The sequence below is a fragment of the Cebidichthys violaceus genome, unplaced genomic scaffold (assembly GCF_023349555.1).
Source record: "Cebidichthys violaceus isolate CVI_PGR_0920_01 unplaced genomic scaffold, fCebVio1.0.p SCAF_1, whole genome shotgun sequence".
Classification (NCBI taxonomy): domain Eukaryota; kingdom Metazoa; phylum Chordata; class Actinopteri; order Perciformes; family Stichaeidae; genus Cebidichthys; species Cebidichthys violaceus.
Genome location: NW_027176262.1, coordinates 19,854,428 through 19,879,869, shown reverse-complemented (window position 1 = coordinate 19,879,869; position 25,442 = coordinate 19,854,428). Strand labels below are relative to the sequence as shown.

The following is a 25,442-nucleotide window of genomic DNA, read 5'->3' as shown; positions in this document are numbered from 1 at the left end:
GTGGATACAACTGCGCTATCCGCCGCCATCTCTTCAGCAGCTACAGACCTTACAAATAGAAGCACCATCTGGGAGCCATCGCCGTTTAAGTAGAGCAGAAAGTCGAGCCTCATCTAGTATAATTCACAATATTTCACGTTTTGCGGATAGTATCCTTTCCCTTGTCGAGACAGATTTTGTGCATTTGGCGAACACGTGTCGGATTTGAGCTAATTGAGTTTCGGCAGACCGACTGCTTTCAAAATGACATAAAAAGCAGAATGAAACCTTCTGGTCATCCGCACCTTCTCCCGCCTGCCTCGCCCGACCAGATGCGCACACTATGACGTCGCCGATCTGGGAAACGTTTCAGGAATTTCCCCTGTGTGCTCTCTCATGTGACAGTGAAACGGTTCATCAGGAAAATGAAAAGGTGCTCCCCGACAAATAAGCTTTTCGTCTTTCATAGCTTGACGCTGAACAATATGTGAGCCAGTGACAGACAGCTGAATATGTGTGTTTTCTACCTGACAGTCACACGTCTGCACGTTGTAGTAAGCAGGCTGTCATCCCTGCTTTTGTAGCGTCGTACGCCACAACGTGTTGCACAGATACAGCTGTCGAAAACCGGCACACAAAGCGCTTCAAAATCTGAATTTCAGTGTAGAAATACCATACATCCTCAAACGAAACGTCAAGTGTCTCCACCAAAGTTCCATTGTTAACTTCTCCATTCTCTGCCGCAGCTTTCGCTGAGCTTCACCGCATTTGTATCCAATGTGGTGAAGAGCGTGCGGACATGTTGGAGAAACACAAGTCATGAAAAGGAAAACGTATCGCGTTGTATTCTCTTGTTTCTCGTGGGGTCTAAACAATTAGTTTGTTGCCGCCGACATCTCTTTTGTAGTAAAACGATGAATTATTGAACAGCTGTGGAACAATATATCAGCTGTATATTCAGTGGCATAAAATGAACCATTATCCTGGCCTTTACACTTTAAAAAGAGGCTTTTTCGGTTCGTGGAACAGTGATTTAACGACCGGGGAGCAGAATATAATATGCTCACAATGGCTTTATGGCTACTTTATGAGAACTACTGCGTTCCCTTTGCATTCATTCTACAAATGGGTATGATTAAAAGACAAATCTGACATTATTTACTTTTTATGGGAGCATTTACAAACTCCCCTCTCTCTCGCTCTCTCGCTGCTGGTCACAGCAACTGGGGCCATTTCAGCTCGTGACTTTATGATGGCTTCATTCAATCTTTAGCATATATTCAGGAGTACCTGACACGCCTGGATCTAACACAGTAAACGTGATTTATACAAGCTGTTTATCACAGTTCTAGGATATTTGGAAATTACAGGCTATAGACTGTAGTTAGGGAGGTCAGCTCAGTGGATGCATTTGTCATCGAACCGCTAGTAAATCTCAATAGGATCATGTACGCTATAGATTATGAATTAAAGGGGGACTGAACCCATTTGCAAAATTCACACATGTTACTGCTACGGTCTGAGACACTTCAAACATGTAAGCACACATGAACAACTCTCTCCCAAATACAAAATCCATGCGCTAAAACTCAAATCTTTGATGTCATTAAGCATAAAGTGATGAACTGCTCCATAGACAGTGAATTGGAAGAGATGTTATAAATGACACAGAGAGCACCGCAAAGAAAAAAGAAAAACAAACATTCAGTCTCCCACTCTTCACAAATATTGGTTAAACCTTCTTCAGGCATAGAAATTACATATTTGAATTCTTCATTTAGACGATGGTCACCTTTAAGTAAATGCTCAACATGTGGATTCTATCTGGAGGCATATGAAGACCTACTGTATATTTCCAATATATTACTGCATAACTTGATAATGCAATACATTTCCACGGAGCTATTTCAGTATTTCAAAACCGTTTATTTCCATTGAAGTTAAGGTCATACGTGGGGTGAGAAAATCCAAAAGAATAATAGCAAGCCTTGGAATCAAACTGCTTTTTAGCTACTGGAGAATAAGAATCTGTGAAATGATAACGTTTTGTCTGAAGTCGGTCTAACGTTCATCTTGCTCCACAACAGCAGGGCAGCGCTGCTTATCCGGATAGAGTTTCTGGTGTCCAATAAGGACAATTAATGCAGTTTTTAAATGCTGAATCTGTATTTATTTTGGCCTAGACTAAATAAAAGAGCATTTTAATTATTTACGATGGTGCTCAAATTCATGCCACGGTGGCACTGTAGTGAAAACTGTGAATGAAGGTGAGGAAATTGAGACATACAAACACTCTTGATGGAAGTCACGTCCCTGGCAACCTGCCTAATAATCACTGAACTTGGCCCGTTTCTGTAAAGATGAGCGCAGTATCTACAGTATCTTATAACGCAATGTCAACCATAGTTTTACACCACCAAGCGAGCTTAAAGTTCATCTGCAGGAGCAGTAAAGAAAAAAAATAAATAAAGGTTGCTTTCACTTCAACGTGCGCTCCACCTCGGTATTAGCTTCTTGAAAAACTACATCAAAAAAGCCGTTTTCCACATCCGGTGAATTTATAAAAATACAACGTTTACATATGACTTTAGTTACATTGCTGACACTTGTGTCCCAGGAGATTTCAAACACGTGCAAGTGGAGAATAAGCTTCATCGTCAACATGACGATCAACCGGGAGTTCAAAGTGCAGGGATCAGAGCGGCGTTTCTCGCGTATTCCTTGTGATCGGATGAGACAGAAGACTGCTCGGGTGAAGAGAAAGGAGATGATGCAAAGAGGATGCCTTTCAAGCAAGTAGAGAGGGATGCAGTACGTGGGGGTGGGGGTGTGTGTGCTATGAATAGATTTCTACTTATTAAATGTATCACAGCTGAATGCAGTACTGCATCCTATAGCCTCTGTGACTAGTCATCTCTGCAAGTTATTGCCATTACTTTGCAATCGTGCATTCTCCTCATCTCATGTCCGTGTCCGTGTCTTTGCTTGTCATCTTGATTTGTTTCTTTGCAATTAGATGCTTTTTCACATAATAAACCTGCAAATTGCTTGATTGCAACACATCAAGCTGTAAAGCTGTTTCTTCCCTCTTTGTGCCATCTAAATTCCTGACCTCAAAATATCCACTGTATGCAGTCACTCTTTATCCAAAAGATAAGCCGTTTTAAAAACAACGCAAACCTCGCTGTGCACAGATCTGCCCTGATCGTCCTCGACAGCCGTCGAATGGCCACCGCTGCACCAGAGAGACAGAGCTACCACCGTATGCCGGAGTCTAGTTCGAGGCGCCGCGTGACGTTCCAACCAGCCCCGTGTCACACTGAGTTTGTTGGCAAGTGGGTTTTTTTTTTTTTTCTCCTTGCTTGAGAAAATATTTTCCCGCACTGCATAATTGCCAAATTAGCCAAAATATTGATAGTTAAGACCGACAGGGGCGTCACGGTCTTTGCTTCATCTCCAGCAATTAAATCATTTACGAGGATCAGAGTTTTGAAAAGAAAAAAAAGAAAGAAAAAGAAATCGGCCATATGAATTGATGAACGGTGACTTTACGCTTGTCAAATTGATTAGGATGACACGATATTCCATAAAGCGACATGGCCTGCACGGAGGTGACCCACATCTTCAAAAGGGCAAACTCTTTCCATCGTAAAGAGTTGCCCCCCCCCCCCCCCCCCCCCCCAATCCATCCCTAGACTGAGAAAAGGCTGCTGTTAGAAGTCGGCTCCTTTACGGAGAGCTGAGTCCTGATGAAAAAAGTCTTGTGTTGTTATAAAACCTAGGACTGCAAACCTGCAGCTGATCTCATTTGCGTATCAGACCTGCTAAATCAGAAGCACAGCTGAAGTGTGTGGACTGAGGTAATTCCTGCCTCGAGGCACTTCTCTGAAATGCAGCACCCTCTGAAACGTCTACTTTTGAAAAAAAACAAAAAAAAACACTAAGTGCAGGCCCCGGGTTTCTTTCTGCACAAACAAGAGCAACACGGCGATGGAGCTGACAATGCCGTGCAGTGGAGCATAAAGGCGGGAAGCCAAATCACGCCGGGAAAAAGTACACAAAGGGAAATAAACTTATCGCAGTGTTGAAGTAGATCAATGAAGAACAAGGCGCTCCATGTTCTGTAGCTGTATTCAGAACCTGTTTTTCTCTCTCAGTTCCTGCTACTGTGACTTTGTATCTCTTTGAGGAGTTTCGGGGTAATTCCAACCTCATTGTCTTTCCACAGCTGAATAAGGTGACAGACTGGGGTGCAGAGACAGGATCAAAATGCAGCGGCCCTGTCTACATTGGTTTACATTGGGAAATGGGAGATAGGAAACCCTGCAGACCCCATTCTTTTCACCAGATGTCTCTACTTCACCCCTGTCCAAATGAATACAAATATGACAGCACACACCAATTTCTGTCAAAATGCTTTTTCCTCAAAGAGCGTTAAAGCGAGAAAAGCATGTGCTCCACCTCTCTTTTGTTTCATACGTTTACAAAAAGCCTCTATAATATCAAAAGAATTCTTACCAAGCGTCTTCTTTCCTCTTCAACGGTGGTCAACAGCTGGGAGAACTCTTTGAATGACTGGGCTGAAATACAAAGAAACATCATTCCCACAACACCACATTAAAGGTGAAATACTGTATGTTTGGTGTATAACACATCCTGTGCAATATGTTTACATTGTAAAGGGAGTGTGTGTGTGTGTGTGTGGGGGGGGGGGGCACTGTGTTGTGATGTTCAGATGATGGAAAAGGAAAAATACATTTTAACACAGTGGCTCAGTCGTTAAAGCATCAGATGTTCCTGGCACCCCACGAGCTCTGTAGCACGGTGCTAAAACTGTTTATTTGCACTGCAGCTCCGGAGCTTTCGCCGCAACACGGTTTAGAACCTAATAAAATCATGCAGCTGTCCAATTTAAAAGCAGGACTTGCGGTTAAAAGACAACAAAAAACGATTACTTCAATTGAATGGAACCCACTGATTGCGTCTCTCCATTTCCTTCCCCCTGCTAGGCTTCACAATATGCTGTCACCACGCAGGACTGACTGATGTGGCCGAGATGTGTCCGCGCCATCTGGGCTGTGCAGTACTTCAGTAGCTTATATTACGTTCTGAGGGGCCAGATGAACGCAGCGCATCGAGACTCATCTGCCAGAAGAACTGATGGCTTCACACGAGGGGGGGGGGGGTGGGACAGCGTGGCCTCTGTCGGTCAGCCCCCGCATCCGGCCGCTTAGCGACGGCCGAGCTGCCTCGCTCGCCAAAACACCCTAGCATCATTATCGGCCCGAGACGGTCAGGCATGGGGAGCCATGCGTCATCTCAGACATTTCGGTCCATTTGCACACCAAAGCTTTTAAAAAAGGACCAGGGAGCAATGATTTTGTGCCAGTGATCCCGCAGGCAGCGCTGGCCTCCTATTAACGCCGCGAGCTCCTTTATCAACAGCACAAACCTCTCAGGGGGTAAAGGGCACAGCTGGAGCCGCTGATGGGACAAGATTAGACTCAGAAGAAAAAGGAAATGGGAGTCAAAGTGAGGTTACGCCTTGCATATCATTCACTGGTAAATGGAGGGAAAGGCAATGGATCACTGGAGGAAATAAAATTCACTACCTCAAGAGTGTGGACGAAAAAGAAGGCTAATACAAAATAAATAACGACATTTACTGTACATGAACAGCGTTTTCCTGCATATTATAAGATTTGTCTTGTGATCAATTTCATGGATTTAAATGCCTTTCTGCTGGATAGTCACCTTCGTGGATCTATACCTCCTCTGACTCTTGAAGACTGCAGGGACTGACCTTCTGAGAGAAAGGCATGTAACTTTTCTAAAATTCTAAATTTCTATAGCCACATCAATCTTTTGGCCCCATCGATTCCCGGATAACTGGCGAGGAATGTGAATGTCACTGCAGGAAGTCGAAGAGCGAAATCAATAAAAGGTCAGGTGAGCACGTCTGGCAGCACCGCGCAGGCTTCTCGGCGCTGTGTGGGGAAGTTGGGAGCATCAAAGTGATCTGTACCAAAACCGAGCATCACGATCACGGCTGGCATTCACGCAAGGGTCCAGCTATGTCAGTCAGAAAGCTCACTGTCATTGATGGCTAGATTGATTGTTTCATTCCCCCCCCCCCCCCTCTCAAACTGTAATCATGGCCTTTCCTCTCCGAGATGGTGAGTGAACACGGCAGTGTAGCTTCGAGTATGAAGAAATCATTTCTCTTTATTGAACGCAATTTCTTGCCCAGTAGTTGCACTCAGTGAGTTATTTTTGCATGTAAGCAATGCATTTGTGTGCTGTGGATACAGGGAATGTAAAGTCTTGTATAATATTACAGGGCGTTTGGTGTTATTCCACACTCTCAATTTTGGGATTTTTTAATGTTACTTGTGCCAATATTGCATCCCTAAGTGGATTTACGATTGTCTGCATTACACAGTCAATGAAATGCTTCCAAACAGACTGTCGTTTGAGCCACAGGCCTCTCATTGTGCCAGGGGCTTGCACTGTAAATACTGAGCCGGTCCGTCTACAGAACAGGTGGGCAGCTAAAAACATCCGCTGTTCAATTTGAGATCGACGCCTCTCTTGATCGGGAGCCAGGGACGGCGCGCATTGTCTCAAATTAAAGCGTGCCCGATTCTAATGAAGCTTGGATTTGGGGTGTGGATTTTTCCAATAAGCATAATTGGTCTGCGGCACCCTGCTGCCTCTTCAGCTTTGGGAGAAAAAAGGAGGAAAGCGCGAGTATTCATTACGCATTCAGATGAACATTACAGCCTCGTGTAGAGGAGGTCGATATCCGGTCTAACCCTCACAGATGGACAGTAATTCAGCATTCTCCAGCGCCGCGGAGCAAAGGACTCAAGCTGGGGATAATGAGCAGTGCAAAAAAAAAAAAAGAAGAAAAAGAGTGAGAAGAGGCCAGACTGGGAGTCCTGCCCATTAGAGCCAAAGAGCCCCTCTGCACAGCTGCTTTCATATTCCTGTTGGAGGCTAGGAGGCTTGCACCTCCATTAATCTCTGACACTGATCACAATTAGCCCTTCTGATCTTTTATAGGCTTGAAAAGATACAGCGGAAGCATCATAAGCAAATCAATAGCATCAATTATGCATGCATCACAGACAACTTTAAGATCTATACACAATAGCCAAATCCCATTGCAAGACTTCGCAGCAGTATGCTTGATGATGTCTAAAAGCAGCTCCCAATGACTGATCCCCCCCCCCCCCATTTACTTCTTTTACTTCTGTCCAATTGCTCAAATATAATAATGGCACACTTTGAGCACTTGGTCCTCAGCCAGAGGACATTAGCTCTTGAGCGACGTGAAAGCACTACAGGCAATGGCGTTCAACTATCTCCCGAGAGAATCCTTAGGGAAATGAAAGACAAGGTTCTGATTGAGGTGACAAGCTGACTAATTGGGAAGAGCAAGGAGGGAGGAATATAAAACACAGAAAAAAATAAATAAAATAAAGTAGAAGAGGGACCTGCCCTCCTGGCCAAACTGAGCTTACCAATGTTCACCTCGTCGTCGGTCTCTGCATCCCCGATGCACTCAAACTGGAACTCCTGCAGGGACTGGGAGAACTTCTGGACGGCAGCAGAGAGATCTGGAAAGTCAAAGAGGGTTTTGCAATGAAACATCGCACGAATGAATCACCGAGGAAGCGGATTAAAAATTGGCAGCAGGGCGATGAGAAAGAGAAATGAGAAAACCCAGCCTCAATATTACAATAACTACAGCATCAACATAGCGGGACTTCAGAAGAGCATTGGCTCGACAACTTCGGGGAGCAGCGGAGCGAGATAATGCACTTTTATGATCTGCTGACTGTCCAGTTCCATGCCCACTGACATTCATACAATAGCAGTACTGCGAGTCGCTGCAATATCTTTTAAATTTACTTTATCGCTTGTACATTGATCATAATGCCGACATCTGTCCAGAAAAATTAAGCCCAGCTGAGCTGCCTAACCTTTGTGTCAAAAATGATACAGCACACATCGAGAGTTAAAAACGTTTGGATTCTCTCTCTGCTTGATGTACATCCATCATTTATTGCATTGCAGGAGCTTAGTTGTGATGAAGTGTTGTCCTAATTTTTGACAGTCGACTTCTTGTATTCCAGCTTTCCGGCTGCCTTGAATTCAAACATTCGCTGGTGATGTCAGCGGAAAAACAGATTTCTCTACGCTCTCAGTGATTTTCCAATTGTAAATTTGCATTCAACAGTTTTAATTACTTTAAATAAAAATCGCTAATTCAAGAGTAACAGGAGAAATTTTGGTCCATCGGTTTGGTATGTTGAATGGGTCTAAACTCCACAGTACCCATGAGCCTTAGCAATCATTGAAGAGAATGATAAGCCGGAATTTACCAACTGTTCAATGTTTGTAGTGATGAGTCAACCAGAGTGTTACAAGTCCATTCTAGAGTCAGAGGAGTCACAGTCTCTCACCTAAGGCCGACACCTCCGCCAACCAGTCAAGTGGCGGTTTACGTCCGTGTCTGTCCAAAACGTCAGCACTTCAACATGATGGCATTCGTGTGAAATTGTCATAATAAGCATATGGATTCTTGAGCTGTGGCCAAAAACTCGCTCTGTGATGTCACAGTGACTCAGCCGATCATTGGGTGCACGTTAGTGCGAAATATAAAATAAATTCCCCTGCAGGCGTTCCTGGGATATCGCGCACGTACGTTTGGACGAACAACCCTGGAACATGAAAACAAAAAATTATTTCTTCATTTCCTGAACCCTGACCACCCATAAAAAATAACCCCACTTCACTAAATCACATTTATATTTACCATTTTTCTCAGATTAAACAGCCAGCTACTCTTTTTATTTTACATAGATAAGATAACAGTTTCCAAAAGTTTATGTGGAGTATCAAAAACTTAAACACCATAACTGCTGAACTGCCTAACTGCTGCTTTTCAGTTCCCCTCTCTGAAATCACTCTGTGTATCAGCTCAACATAAATCTTGTTGAGGCAGAGGAGCAGACGCTCCAGGTCGTCCTTTAACCACTAGGGTGGCGGTTCGATCTTTGGCTCTTACTGTCGGCATGCCGCAGTGCCCTTAAGCAAGCCTCTGAACCTCAAGTCGCTCCTCGGGCGCTTTACAGCCGCCCACTGCTCCTAATGCTCAGGATGGGTTTAATGCAGTATGTTTATGACCATTGAAATACAGTTTAAATCATTCGACACATGTCTATAATGGCATGATTTTTTTTATTATGACCTGGAAATGAGTTTGAACAATGATTGTACAACACAAAAATAACCACTGCTCTACTAAAACTACTCTGCTGGATCGGAAAATCAGAGCACATCTATTGTGCACATCTATTGTCTGCACGCAGCTCTCAACGTGGCGACGGCTGAGCCGGTGGCTCGCAGCTAACGGTGTTAGCAGCGCTAACGGTGCAAACTGCGGCAAAAGTGCTGACCGAGCTAAAAGTGTTTACACCCGAGGGTGGGCGCTACACGTCTGAGTCGAGCACAGCACAGAGCGGCTGCCGTGCGCTAGCCAGCGGGGCACGCTCACGTGCACTAACATGCACTACAAGGCCGCCCCGGCTATGTCAACAAAGCACAGAGAAGCTCAGATTACAACACACACGGAGGGAGAGCGACCGCATTCTGTGCTCAGGTAGTTGTTTGCTGCTGTATTGATGCTCTGGTCACCTTTAAATATGACTCATACATGTGTGAAAATCTAGATCTATAAAAGGAAAGCCTATGAATATAATGATCTGCATCTGATTTACAAAAAAAAAAAAAAAAACATGTTGGGAGGAAAAGCAATGAAACTGCTTTCTAATCCAAGAGGCGAAGTCACTGCAGTGCTGACCAGTGAATAGCTGACCCAGTGCATGAATCACTTCTGATTTTATTTCTCTTTTTTTTTTATTATGCAACTGATTTCAATAGGTTTCAAACCTCGGTTACATAAAAGGTTAGTGTGTGGGTCCGCTGCGGCAGCACTGTCAGTATCTTGCTTAGGTGAAAGTAACCTATGTTTACGAGTACTTTAAAGAGTGGGATGGAGCTGCAGCACATAATGGAGGCTTTTAACATTTCATAATTCAGCGGAAATTATAATTAAAACGCAAAATAGAGGTTCTGAAATAATCTGACATTTTAGTTTTGGAGCCCACACGGTTTGAAATGAACACACTTTTCTCACATCCAGCGCCTCATTAATTGCTCCTCTCCTTTTCTTCTCTTCTCTCACCGACAGAGATGTCTTCACTTCAAAAAAAAACTGTGAACTTCAAAGACTCCTCCTGCCTGGAAAGGCACACAGTAATATACACCGCATACTGTCTATAACTGTAATTACTGTATGGATACACTGTTCTGTGCTTCAGAGCTTGGTATTGTACATGTAAGAGCCCTTAAGGAGGACTCCATATATAACCACGTTTACTACAACATAAAAAGTCTAAAGTGGGACATTCGGTCAAAATAAAAGCAGTAATGGTATTGGTGGTGCCCGACCAAACTACACATTTTTTTAACGAATAAAAACGGATTACCCCAAAATAACCGATAAACTTCATCAACCGTAATAATGATGGTTGAAAGTTAAAAAGGTATGAAATTACTATCCTCCAAATTCCCAGTGCGTTTAAGTTTATAATGGATTGGGTGTTGAAACCTACACGGCTCCTACAGTGACAACAACAGTTTATCTAACAGGCATCCCGAAGAACAAACCGGCCTTAAAAGCCCACGAAAATCAATGCTCTCATCTCCACGGGAACATAAATTGCGTGGAAAGCCTGATAAAAGAGAATCATGTGAGAATTGTGAGCGGGCATCTTCTCCTTAACCACAGGGAAAGCCTTGCTGCGTTGTCTCTCTGTGTATTTTAGTTATTGCTCGGAGCAGAATAACAAGACTTTTACTCAGACCACAGATTGAAAGGCTCTTAAAGACATCTGCACCATATTGAATGAGCGCGTCTGACCACTTGTGAATGTTGCTGAGTCGGGCCCCTGAGTGGAACTTTTTTTTTTTCTTTTTTTTTTTTTTTCCACGAGCTGTATTGTGAGGTCCTATCATTCCTGCTTTGACTCAAAGGCTGCTGATTTGAAATCGATAGCTCGCTGCAGTCGTCTGGAGATGCCATCAATAATGGATGATGTTTTAGCTAAGACGTTCCTCACAAAACAAAGCTATTGTTACAGTCAACGGAGGGCCGGACGGATAGCCACCAAAAACCAAGGAATGGAGTCAACCTTAAAAACTATGAGACAATCAACATGATCATCTGCTCTTTGCTTTCTTTGTAATAATATTTAAGACACAGTAGCCAATATCAAGTCTGCTTATGTTTACCCGAACACCAGACGTTCATATGTAGCGAACTGATGAGTCTCGTTTACTTATTCTTCAATCAGATGGTTCCTGATTTGAATTAAATGCGTTTTGATTTAGTCATACTTTTCAACCACAGACTCGGAGCCTTTTGAAGAACTCATTGCGTCTAAATTTAGTTCCAGGGACATTTTACCCTTCAAAAATGGCCCTGGTCTGGGCAGTTTGTTTATTGATATTAAAAGTAAAATTATCCTTTAGCGTCAGCTTCCCGACTCTTTAAAAAAAAAAAAAAAAAATAAGAGAGTGAGATGGCAAGAGTAAGCTAACAGGGCAAAAGACGGAGACAACGCGGCTGTGCTGTGAATACGAATACAAAAAGTTTTGTTCTTCTGAATGTTTCAGAACCGTTACTTTCCAAAGCACAAATAAATAACCATCAAACACTCCGATTATTCACCGTGGAGACAAACAGTTTCATTCATTACATCCAGCGTTCATCAGTAAATACCACGCAGCAGTAAATGTCATCACAGTGAGAAACCTTCAACAGGTTTTTCAGATTACTAAAACTAATTTTCCTAATCTTTGCACTGCTATGGTAACGCATACAACAACGGGCTGAAGGAACCTTTTAATTCCTTGAAAAGAGGCTAAAACTAGCAGAAACTTCTTGGTGCAAACACATTTAACATTTGAGAAGCTTGGCTCCTTTTTATTGCAGAAAAAAAAAAAAAAACATTCACATGATGTCTGTAATTGTACTTGGTGGTACATTCTGAGCGCTCCATCACTTCAACAAAATAATAAATTATGATCATTTCAGCATTTAGCATTTAGCATTAGCGGTCCACTGCTACAGCTCCCATTGGGCAGAACGTTTTTTCTGTATTCCTGTGGAACAAAAGACTACAGCACCCACAAGCTTTGGCCAGTTGACTCACTCGCCTCACTTGGAGTAGAAGGAGAAGTGATAGCGAGCCGTTAACGCCATCTAAAATAATGTGCACTACCATCACGATCAGTCAAGCTCGCTGTTCATTTTTTACAGCAGCATCCTGTGCGTGACTCCATGCATGCTGCTTGCTTTTGCTGGCTTTAAGAGAGAGAAAACAGTTTAATAACTTGATAAATATCCAAATGTTGGTTTCGTTTTGCATCCCCACTCTAAGGCAACGGGCCTCAACAGTCTCGATAAGTACCGTGTAGGATTTCAGACGCAGCATACACCAGCAGCGCTTAAGGACGAGGCTCTCCTGTAACACCATGCTGCTGCTATACCTCAATGTGAACGTATGCCTGAGTAAATATGTACCGTGCTTTAATTAGAGGCAATGCTCAAGAAAGACCTGGCACAACAATTTGGTGTTTGTTTTCTGTCCACATGCATAATTTACGAAGTTTGGGAATCACCACGAATGATTTGGGCCCTCCGCTCATTAGTGGGTGCGGCGGGAAATGTTGCTCGAGCGGTTAAAAAGAAAGTGACTCAGTTGAAGTGATCACGAGAGCGAGCAGCAAAGATAAATGGGAACGGAATCGGTATAAAGGAAGATAAATGAACAGCGTATTTATTTTTTAACCTTAGGCAAGCAGGAAAGGAATGATCTCTGTGTAAACAATGCAGGCAAAGCCCCCTGCTGCCACGCTGTTTGACCGGTTTAAATGTTTAAATGCTAACTGTTGGTGTTCTGCATCCAAATATTTAAGTCGACTGAGGAATTAAGTTTGTGTTCATAAGCTTTTCAACTGAGCAAATATAGTTTATAGTGAACTAAATGACAAGGCAAGTGCATTAAACACCCCAAAAACTCCACTTTTCATGTTTATGGTGCTCTGCGCAGGCTCGTCATGCCGTAAGTGGCTATATTACAAGTATTACAGTAAATAACACCTCCTCACAGGTGACGTTGATGTAACAGAGGCGCACAGCAGCGGGCCAGAAATGCTTCCATCGGTGAGGAAAGGGATAAAAAAAAGAAAGAAAGAAAAGAGGCATCTTCTTTCGCGTGTATAGGAAAAAGAGAATTCGCAGGTATTTCATCTTACTCCTCTCCGTCTCCTCTGACGGAGGAAGGTGCACTCCACTCTGAGCATGTGTGGGGAAAAAAAAGAGCTGTTCTGTGCAGTGGAGTGATAAAAGGAGAGAAGCTTCTTTGATGAGGTCGGAATCTGAAGACGGCATTTACCACATGAAGTGTAACACTGAGAAAAAAGGAACGAAAGAGCTATTGAAGCACGAGTAACAGCGGTAAAAAAAATAAAAAAAATAAAAATACCTATTTTAGAAATTTTGACTCATTAATACACTATTTATACCACCGCCTTAAAATAGTGCCTTCTAATTTTATGACACTTAGCAAAACGTTTTATCTCACCCCTGCATGCAAGTTTCAACAAAACACTTTGTATTTGACCTGCAGTAATGCTTCTTCACACACGGAGCAGCAGCGGTGGCGCGGCGCCGTCCTCCTGCACGGGTTTTACACCACAGAGCGGCACGCCGACCACCCGGCCGAGCCGTGGCCGGATGGAGCAGCTCCTCGGGTTAGATGTGAGGAAGAGGACTATGGCTGTCAGTCACCACCCCCCCCCCGGGGTATACCCTTTATCTCGTCTCCAGGGCAACCGCGTAGGCTACCACCAAAAATTCCATCTGCTGACAAACCCCTGACAAAACACAGACAGCACTGCAGGGGAGTCTGCAGCTCTCTGGCAAACAGCTGTGGTGCGCGATGGCTTTGATTAGGACAACGGTGATCATTTAAGGACGCGCACGCGTTCTGCAACAGCAAATCAGATTTGATTTCAGATTTTCACAGTTTGACTTCCGTGCATGTGCAGTCCTGAGGTTTTTAATGTAGCATTTATATGTGTATCTGTCATACAGGTAATATCAAACTATACTACACAAATGCTTTACTCTTGGCTCAATGTGTTATCGTGTCATTAACGCATCTTTATTATCAAACTTGGTATAGGCAATGGTACTGCAAATACATCAGTATACCAGTATCTCAGAACATTGCCTGGCTCTAAACTTACTCATTAACCAACCTTGTTAGTCATGAGAACTTCAACATTTTAGAATACAAAGGTGGTCAAATGAACAGCTGTTGTCTTTGAACTGCTTCAGGTTTCCTTCTGCCTCGAAGGACTCCAACGCATTTGGACCTAAATTGCAAGGGCATTGGTTAACAAATATATAAAAAGTGTGAAGAAATCACAGACAAACTGCACTAACAAAGAGCAGACGTGAAGCTTGAAACAGAGCAACAGTGATGTGACAGATGCAGAAACAGGAGATGGTGTTTCCATTCGATTGTCAAGCGAACTTTAAGCAAACAAATGGAGCAAAAAAAATGCGAATAAGGCGCTTTTTTTTTCCACCAACTGGTTCGGAGAGATTAATCTCGGCTGGGGCGCAGTTCGGTCAGAAGGTGGCGCTACAGCTGGACTTGAACGGCTGGAACGAACTGGAAACAAAGACAAGTCGCCTCGTCCGATCCGATACGAGAGAAACATGGAGAGAGGGCTTCAGGAATCTGTTTCAATTGGATGAGTTTTAATTGTTCTTTCACGTGAGCCTCGATTGGGAGCGTTTCATGTTGTCTGGAGACAAAGAAAATCTAAATATGACAGTGGAAACAGCTGATCAGTCACGTGTAATGTTGACTACTTATTTAGTGCATCGGCTCTTTGTTTTATGGAATTTTGCCATTTCGGTATAGATTTGCGAATGCAACACATCAAAATGCACATGGAAGATGTGAATGGAATCACGGTTAGTACCTCCACAGTCCTTTTTCACAAAGCTTTTATGATATTTTGTTAGACAAAAACAATTACAGGCAAACACTTTGCCTGCAAGTACTTTAAGCATTAAGTATTTCAAAAATGTCCTGTCGGCTGGCACATGTTCAGGCATGCTGGGACGCCGGCGTTCTGCACTTCCAGCACTTCTGTGTTATGTTACTAACTTACTCATCACAGCACTAATTGCTGAGCAGCATCCCTGTTGTTCTTCCTCACCTGCCAATAATATTCTTCGGGGTTCTAATGAAGTGCTCTAACACAAAGAGGCGCGCAAAAGCTTTTAAAAACACGGGCTGAAATGTGTTCCGTTAAAAAGCGACTTCAGCTTTTGACAAGCGGCGACACATGTACTCTTCCCCCGACACGACTCGCAATGCCCTCACGGCACACACACATATCGGTCTTCTACAGAGTCAGACGCACTACTGTTGAAACACTCGGCCTCGTCAGCGAGACCCTGCTGATTTCCGATGAGACGCTCTTCAAAGGAGAACGCCTCTATGCACCCGGATTAATGAGAGACCAGGAGATGTCTTTGATGCAACAGTAGGGCGCATTGTTTCTGCTTTGATTCCATTTGGAGGGATCGTAACGGGGGAGGGGGGGGGCCTTCAGGTACAAGCCTCTTGCACCTGTTTACTGTAGCCTTCGCCTGTCAGTTGCCCAGCAGGTGGTTTGAAAGTAACCAGACGGGCCTTGGCACTCCAGCGGCAAACGGAGCGTTTTCCGCCGCCAACCTGAAACAAGGCCTTATCTAACAGCTGCACACTGGCTGCTACTTTAGGTAGCAGTTGGTCAACCTGCGGACCAATTGTTAAGTTGCAGAGAGCTCTCGGCTGAATAAAACATGAATGGAAGAGATTAGAGAACACGGTCTCTGTGGTGCAGTGATACAGGATGTTCTACTATTAAAACAGCAGTTGGTGATTTGGCTGTTAAAAAACGTTTTCACATCACTGGCTTCCAAAGCAAGCAAGGGAGTTTGGGTTGGTGTTAAAGACATGTTCAGGGAACTTAACTTCCTTTTTCGAGGCATGACACTGAAGCAAACTGGTGTTTCCATGAAATAACCAGTAATCTAGAATGACTATACGTGTGCCGACTATTGGCTACTTAAGTCGATTGATGTACATACACTGCCTGGCCAAAAAAAAAGTCGCCACCTGGATCATCATGCCTAGTGCCTACTGTACAAGCCTGTGGGGGCAGTGCTATGATCTGGGGTTGCTGCAGTTGGTCAGGTCTAGGTTCAGCAACAGTATGTGCTCAAAGAATGAGGTCAGCTGACTACCTGAATATACTGAATGACCAGGTTATTCCATCAATGGATTTTTTCTTCCCTGATGGCACGGGCATATTCCAAGATGACAATGCCAGGATTCATCGGGCTCAAATTGTGAAAGAGTGGTTCAGGGAGCATGAGACATCATTTTCACACATGGATTGGCCAACACAGAGTCCAGACCTTAACCCCATTGAGAATCTTTGGGATGTGCTGGAGAAGGCTTTGTGCAGCGGTCAGACTCTACCATCATCAATACAAGATCTTGGTGAGAAATTAATGCAACACTGGATGGAAATAAATCTTGTGACATTGCAGAAGCTTTTCGAAACAATGCCACAGCGAATGCGTGCCGTAATCAAAGCTAAAGGCGGTCCAACAAAATATTAGAGTGTGTGACCTTTTTTTTAGGTGGTGACTTTTTTTTTGGCCAGGCAGTGTATATTTCAGCGATGCACAGGCCACTGATGATCAGAACGTTACCTTTACCCACCTATCTCTGCAGACTGCACTTCTGCATTGTTATCTACATTGTTTAAAACTATTGAAGAAATGGAATAAGCTGACAGCGGCTCTTTGATATGAAGCTGATGCAATGCTGCGGCCTGTTCTTAAGCTCCAAAGAAAAAGATCTGAGTTATTAGCACTGCGATTCAGCTAGGATGGAAAAAAAAAAAAAAAAAAGCCGGCCCAGGCCAGCCTCCACCATCCATCAGCCCTCTAGAGCGAGTCGAGAGAGGAACGAAAAAAGATTTTCACACAAATAAGATTTGACAATGCGTCTATTTTGAGTGAGGTGTTCTTGCTCTCATCAAGGCAAGCGCAATCAGCACAGAACACTGAGAAAATTCTAAATAAAAAAAAAAGAAGGCGTGCAAAGCTAATTTAACCCCCCATTGTCTTCCTGACAGAACTTGGCAACTCACGCTGGAGACTTTCCAATGTGCCATCCCAAGTCTGAGTTTAGCATCCGCGTAGTCTAAGTCGACAAATTGCCCGCCTTTCACCACGCACAATCTCAGAATGTAAAGCACGCTGGTACCGTTGGTTGCCAGCCGAGTCTGCACGAGTTAGCCCACACAAATCACGTGTTCACCCGAGCAAAAGTACTGCAAGACAATGTGACTAAGGTATCTCCTCCTAATAGACTAGCATTGCATTTGTTTGGGGGGGGGGGGAAACACAGCACTGGGCTCAAATAATGAATGTTGTGGAGGACAAACACAAACGCGCCCCCTTATCCTTTTTCAGTCTGATGAAAGCAACAAAAGCACCGGCGTGAGGCGCGGGAGCGGTGTGGCAATCACTTTGACTGACAGGGGAACAACAGAGCGCTTCAGAACAGACCTCGAATCTGGAGTCTAACACATTTCCCCCCGCGTAGTCTGAGGGGAGGCGGCTTTAAGGAATACAACGTCTAATCCCTTTTTAGCAAAATCTGTCCACGAGAACACGGGAGGCCCGCGCAGAGCTTTATTGCTAAACGAGCCGCACATTGTACTCCTGTATATTCTGTTTCCATTACACGAGTTCAAACTCATCCGAGTAGTCACAGCAGCAGCAGTGCGTTATGAAAACTCAAAAAAATAATCCTGCGACACACAATCTGCTTCACGGTCGCAGTCCGAGAAAGACGCGCAAGCACACACGCGCACGCGGAGAGAACAGAGAACACATACACCCACAGTGAGGAGGAACGATGTCCGGCCAAATGATATCTGCAGGAGGAGGAGGGGGGGGGGGGGGATGGTTACACAAGCATGTTTACAGGACACTTCCTGTGGCGGAGCCTTGGGAGCATCATCTGTCCTCAGACAAACAAACAGGCAAGAGTTCCCAAAGCTGAGAGAGCTGTTGTGAAATCACTTTTAAGAAGAAGAAGAAGAAGAAGAAAAAAAAGGCCTACGCGTCACGTCACCAACTAATAGAACAGTGACTCATTTTAGCTATATCAAGTTGCATGAATGCCTCAGAATTATGCAGGCACAGTTAAGAAGCCGTTTGCAGACTTGCTAAATCCTGCATTTTTTTTTTGGGGGGGGGGGGGGGGGGGGGGTTCTATAATAACACCCGTGCGTGTCAGCCATTCATTACTGCATGTGTCCCCGGGAGGAAGCATCACTCTGGCTGGTGAGCAGGCGTGGGCGCGGGGTGGTGGCAGAGGCTCCGCTGACATAATAACGGGCTGTCTGCTAGTTGAAACCGGGCTAATCCGGCTGCATTCTTTAAGGCTTATGAAAAATGAAGCGCTTACTCCGATTCAAGTTTCTTTTTGAAGAGCAGCAAGAAAAATAAAAAAGGTTTTAAGAATAACTGAAGAGAAGACAAAAAACTTTTGACTTTGCACCTTAAAATGTGTGCATTCTGCATGCCCTACCTGCTACAGCTGCGAACAAGCGGTCGGCTCGTTATTTTGCAAATGTGTACAAATTATGTGTGAAGGGCACGAGCCGTCGCCCAGGGGCTGCCCGAGTCTGAGCGGGTCTCTGAGGACTCCATCACTGCACTGGGACCAGCTGTGGGGCCTTCAGCTCACTGTGTTTTCCACACACACATTCATCAATGGAATTAAAATGTGATCCATACTGGGCACGCTCTATAGCTGACATACCACACGATGATGCTCGGTGTCTTGGCAGTGCCACTTTTCAAACAGCTCTTTTACAATACTCCCATTTATTAATTTTATTTTTTTGCCAGCAACTCAGTTTTTAACCGGTCCTTCGGAAATATGGACGGAGCAACTGTGACATCACTCTGAAAGGATGTTGTGAAGCTTGTCCTCTAAATCAATTGGCCCGCTTGTACAGCAGCCACTCTCAGGAGGACACCGGCTCGAACACGAGACGTTTACAGGCTCAGCGGGAAAGGACGAAGAGCAAATTAAACGAGTTCTTTGTTGGGAGAAGAGTCATCGAGCTAGATGGCGAGCTACACGGTCTGAAGTATTCTTTATTTATTTATTTTTTCTTGGGGAGCTGGCCGCGTCCATCGCCGGCTAAAAATGGTCATGAATGTGGGATTTACAGTACATGACAGGTGGTGAGAAAGAAGACTGCAAATGGGATGCCCGCGGTGCTCTGTGTGTGTTTGATGTGAAGTGATAAACATGAGGAGGTGTTCTGGTTCTGATATACAACCATGATGGATGAGGTGCATAATTCCTCTGCCATGTCAATCATTTTGTATATATGTCTTTTTCAGTTTATTCCATGATTATGTTTTTAACCAGCTGCTGCTTCATATTTATCATAGAGACATGAGAACGGTAGAGCTCAGCACATGTCAGCTGATCGGATGATCGCTCTCATATATGTATATTTTTCTTTTTAGCGGTCAAATTTACATTTTTGCATGACGGTGTTACCTCACACACATCGCGGCATAGATTTCAAGTGTACGTCAGCCTCCAGCGCTGCCTGGCTGCCCAGGTGCTTCGTAGACACACTAACCCACCACATCTGAAATGTGTCATGATTCGCCTCGTATCTGTGGTTTCTCCCACCCGACCCACAAAGGAATAATTAGTACCTTTAGTGTTTTCACTTACTGCCGTCATGCAGAGGGATTAATAAAAGTCAGCGGTTGTTATTTACACCAGGTGTGAACAGTCAGTGCCAGACACAGACGGTAAGGCGAAGCTATTTACTGCATCTGCAGATAGACACTCGTACCCGGAACACATTATCCACACCGACAAATACATGAATACATTCAGAATGGAATGGGATTTGGGAATGTTTAGCCCACAATCCTCCTCGTGAGCTTTAATACATACATTATAATGGATTTATGATTTAAGACTACAATGTGTTTTAGCACCCGGTTTACATAGAGGGGAGGCAAAAAAGGTAATAGAGGTGAGTTGTACATTTAGCTCATGAAAAGGCCCCGAGATGATTGACGCTAATTAATTTGATGCTATGATTAAACCCGACAAAGAAGTAACTAAGAGACAAAGCACCATTTCTAACCAAGCTGCCTTTAAACATATGACTGACTTCCCGTGCACATGAATATTAAACACACAGACACAGACACACACACACACACACACACACACACACACACACACACACACACACACACAGTGTAGTTACACACCCATTAGAAACTGCAACAGTAAAATCAATGTCTCAGTAATGCGTAGGACCATTTTACAGGTAACGTATTAACATGAAAGTCAACCACGGCTCAACTGGGCCTCGTTCGCACCGACGGCACAAGTTAAGACGGATGAATTATGGTTTACTATTCAATTTTGAAACATGAGATGATTGCTATTTAAAAAAAGGGGGGTCCATTAAAGGTCTTCCGGTAATGTCTCCACTGCTGGCGGGTCATAAAGGGTCATAAACCTCTGTGGCGTCCCAAGTTAAAGACCATCAATAATTTACTTCCGTCTGTTGGCTTCCCACTCCGCCCCCGACTGAAACTGGGCTTTCCAGTTAAAAGGACCGTTCCACAAGACAAATACAACCCACAGATTCACTTCTATCACTGGTTGAGATGTGGCCACGGTATTTGGGGTTATTTATTACAAAAGTTTACACGTTGAGGTGCATCTCCTGTTGATTTTACATTCCTCTATTTTAACTATTAATTTCTCAAGAGACAGGACTCCTGGGACACGAAGGGCGGGATCCAATAAGGTCTAGAGTAAACCGTTTTTTATGCATCAATAAACCAATCAAAGGCAGTCAAAGTCTCAGTTCTCTTGCCACTGTCTTCTATGCGTAGCACAACCTGGAGCGTTGAGGTCTTATTTGGTATTGGTCCTCAGACATCCTGCCATGAATAAACCATTCAGCAGGGCATTCCTGTCCACCTGTGGTGCCCTGCCCACTGACGGAAAAAAAAAAAGAAAAGAAAAAAGAAATGGGTTTGGCCTACAGCTGCCCTCAGAAATAGATTCTTCCAGCTGTAAGGCATGATGACCCAAATGTTAAGTGCTCCTCACCGTTTTTTGTTGACGTACCCATAGAGACATGGAGCTGAAACAGTGTGAACAAACAGCGTGTATCTCACTACAACGGCTTCTCCTCAACTCTTGAATGACAATTGTTTTTGGTTTTTTTATCTCTGAACAATTAGTTCTTAAGAGATTTGATTTACTCGTGTTTTGGCACATGTGCAAAAGAAGTGTTAATAAAACTCCACACAGTGCATGTAACACCGTTAGACGGAAATATGCACATCACTTTTATGTTAACTACAGTTTTGTGCAGTTCTGACTTTTTCCCCGGGAAACTTTTACCTGCGGTTGAATTCGGAATGTGAAAAGCTCAGCGCCATGCATGACGGCATTCAGCGGGACAAACCGGACATTTGTTGTACAGCACAGTGAGCCTTCGGTGTCGACAACAAAAAAAAAAAAATATGTGCACAAAAGAAACATTTCCAGGTTCGACTGCCACGGTGACACTTCTCATTCTACTGGTGGAGGCCAATTGAGTGACACAATAAGGTTTTGAAGCATGAATGAAATGTTTTGGAGTGACGCTGAGATGGAAAAGTGGCCGATGGGATGCCACTGTCGTTCAGCGCTATATATATTTTTTTAGGGTGAACTACTGTTCGCAGACGTGCAGTAGAGTTTTGATCTTACACTGAAGGTTCAGACGATTTCACTAATTGGTCAAAGCGATTGAGAAAAACTGTGAATGACACTTTGAGAAAGTAAAGGAAGTTTTGGTGAGTAAAGGAACCGTCTTATGCTTTAGTCGTCTGTGTTTATTTCTCAAAAAAAAAAGCATAATTAATAATATTCTAAGGATAACAAGATCATCGATCATCAAATACAAAAAGGCCAATCTTGCTTGGCGTACGGCACTTCACATCATGGATCAATATTTCTGGCACAAAAACTATGTAGATGTGCACACGCAGTCTAATAAGGCTGCATGTTAAAGCTAATAAAATGTAAATATTTAATGCTTTCGCGTGGAAAAGAAGGAGTTAAGATATGGCAGCTTTAACCCCCGTCAATACGTCCACTATGGGTGGTATTTTACTGTGCATGAATGACCCAACATGTACAGCACATGTTGTGTAGAAATGGTGATGAAGAGTGAAAGCATGAACAGGATGATGATGTCTCCCAGTAAAGGTTGACAGGGCCATGTGAGGTTGAGCAGTGGGAGAAGAAGAACTACAGCCCCGAGTGACGGGTCAGTGAGTGCACTATTCAACACTCCGCTGTCGGCCTCCCCATCCTCCTCTAGCAGCCGGCTACTTTCCATATTTATTAGGCCAATATTTCTAATCTTTCTCCATTTCACAGACACACTTTTGACGGGAGCAGACCAAAAACTTCGGTCCCTTCGGGGACACTTACAGCACGAACAGGAAGTCCACTTAAATCCGCACGGTGGTATTTGAGATCGAGAGGACAGTGAGCCGCGACTGAAGCGCGAGCATCCTCATCAGGACACTCATAAGTCAGTGACGTATCATGAACGTACAGGAGCTTATTCTACCTCTGAGCATTAAAGCAGAGTAAAACCAGCCACACCACAGAGAGTCTTTACCAACGCATGCATGCAGAGCCAGACAGAAAGGCAAACAAAGTCCTGGAATTATAACAACCCCCCGGAGTAATGAATTAATGTGTGGAGGTGGGGTACAGACTTAAACCTTTTCACCCGCAATATAAACGTTTCCCAACGGGGGGACGACGGGCTTATTGAGCTCGCGGTGGCATTGGCTTCACCGAGGGACGGAACCGTTGAGACACTGACACAGTGGACTTAAAACACGGTGTAATGAATGCACCCGCTAATTACAGGTCGCCCGTGGCTTTCAGGTAGTTACAGCTTCTTTAAAAAAGGTTATTCCTGAACCCGTAGGAGCGTTAAAGGACTACTTACTCTTGAGCGCAGTGATTAGCATGTTCCCATCCTTGATTAGCTCTTTGATGAATTTATTGGTCCGCTCCAGCTCGATTTCGTGGCATTTGAGACGCTCCCTGAAGTCCGGACTGTCCAGGAAAGAGTCACTGAACTCCAAAGTGGGGAGTCCCATCGTAGCTACCTCAACGACGAAGTTTCCTTTCAAACTTTACTCGAAGTATACACGTTGTTTGTGTGTACTTTGCATCACGTAGTGCCGTTGTGATGCGGCCGTCTCACTCTGCAAGTCCCCCCCCCAAAAAAAAAGTTTTGCAGCTCCGCTTCGTCCCTCACTTCCGCTTTGATTTTTTTTTTTTTGGGCTACCTTTCGAAAAAAATAGTGGTTGTGTGACTCCTGCTGGTTAGTTTCGGATAGTTTGAAACAGTTTCTGTGCACCAGCGGTCGGTCTCTGTTCTCAAACATTCAGGGACTAGATTTTACACGTCAACCTACGTAGTTCAAAATGAAAATACTTTACAAAAACAACACTTCACATGCATACAAGCAGTACAATTAAATGAAACGTATACATAGGCGGGCTATAGTCCTATTTCCACAGGTCTTCCTTTAAGTTACACATAACAGAGTTAAAACAGAGCTGGCTCAACAGTTTTTGGGGATTCCTGAGCAGAATATCCCCCCCAACCCCACTTCACTCACTTCATTTAAACCAAAATTTAGAATTAGAAAGAGATTAGTCTAATACACAGGGTTGAACAGGCCCCTTTTTAACACATTTTGACTGTCAGAGTAGGAAAAGCCCAGGTGTAAGCAATGATTTTAATGATGGTTGAATTCCATTTAGCTGCTTTGCTTGCAAAAAAGAAGCACACCGGTATGGTGCACCCACGCTCACTCTCACTGGACACTTGAATAGAACGGAGCCATCGTTAGCTTTCTACCTGTGCTTTAAGTAAAACACCTCTGCTGTGAGAAAGGCATTTGAGGTCAGTTTCTGTGCAAATACAGGAATAGTACAAAACTGTGAGATAATATTTGTGCGCGCGCACTAATCTTATGACAAAATGGTGGCCACCATGCCCCGAGCACCGCTGCTCATGCCTTGGGCCACCTTTGAGTCAGCGCAACACCATGTCTACACTGATTTAATAAAGCTTTTTAAAGAGTTTTACACCTGCCAAACGGGCAATTCTTGGCATATTTCTGTGACAAATATCCTTCTGCTTCACATCCAAATGCAGCAACACAAACAGTGGGATTCTGCAGGCTTTTTCCACAAATACACAATATTTAACTCTTGTTTATCATTACTCAGTGTTCCAATTTAACAATATGCTATAATAGCCTTACGTTTTATTTCATTCTTATCTTATTATTACACCCTCTGAGCTGTGATTCAGTCAGAATCGCTGGTTGAATGATGCCAGTGGGCTTGCTTTGCTAAAGCAATGAAGTGTGTGCTGTGTAGAAAATTATGGGTGACAATGCATCATACTGGAATTAGTGAGGGGTTTGAGGAGAGGGATCTGAATTAATACCTTGGTAAATGGAAGTAATTAAACAAGAGCCTAATTGGAGTTAAAGGAATTCATCACATACTCCTCACGCAACAGGGAAGGATCGTGATAATGTCACACCCCAAAAGAGTCTTTTTGGTAGGCATGAAGCGGATTCTTTTAGATGACTCTTTCTACTGATGGTGCTTTAGAGCAACAGGGGGCTGAGAAGCGGCTTTATCTCTGAGCAAAGTGCAAAAAGAATCTCCACGGAGAGGCGGATGCTGCAGCACCGGCTGGAACCAACACACACACACACATACAAATGAAAGCGTATTAATAATTTAAAGCTTGGCCATGGAGAGTGTGGATGGGGCGTTTGCTCTCTGTCATTTGAAAAAGTAGCCTCGTGCCCATCTTCCTCAATAACTAACTCGCAGCCTAATAACCTAATAAGACCTGCTTTGACTGTAGGTAGCAGAGAGATAAATCATGGGAGACAGATAACCTTCCTGGGCAGAGTCGTGTGGATGCTTGTTAGAGTGCGTTAGCATCACATTCCAGCAGCGGTCCATCAGGCCTGTGGTCAAAATGCATTCAGATAACAAGACATTATATATGATTTATTGTTATTTCATAAATGTAATGTGCTCATGTGAAAATCACGCCACGAT

At 43.9% G+C, this 25,442-nt stretch overlaps 1 protein-coding gene across 2 annotated transcripts in view; it reads right to left on the bottom strand.

Moving 5' to 3' along the window:
• LOC137875073 (rho GTPase-activating protein 42) overlaps positions 1 to 23,557 on the bottom strand; it is a 55,954-nt gene extending 32,397 nt beyond the window's left edge. For both annotated transcript variants that reach the window (XM_068714033.1, XM_068714042.1), the window contains exons 1-3: positions 23,290 to 23,557; positions 7,506 to 7,601; positions 4,498 to 4,559 (exon numbers count right to left, since the gene is read on the bottom strand). In XM_068714033.1, the coding sequence (XP_068570134.1) occupies positions 4,498 to 4,559; positions 7,506 to 7,601; positions 23,290 to 23,443 (312 nt within the window). In that variant the 5' untranslated portion in view covers positions 23,444 to 23,557. The remainder of the gene's footprint in view (positions 1 to 4,497; positions 4,560 to 7,505; positions 7,602 to 23,289) is intronic.
• Positions 23,558 to 25,442: the final 1,885 nt, after the last annotated feature.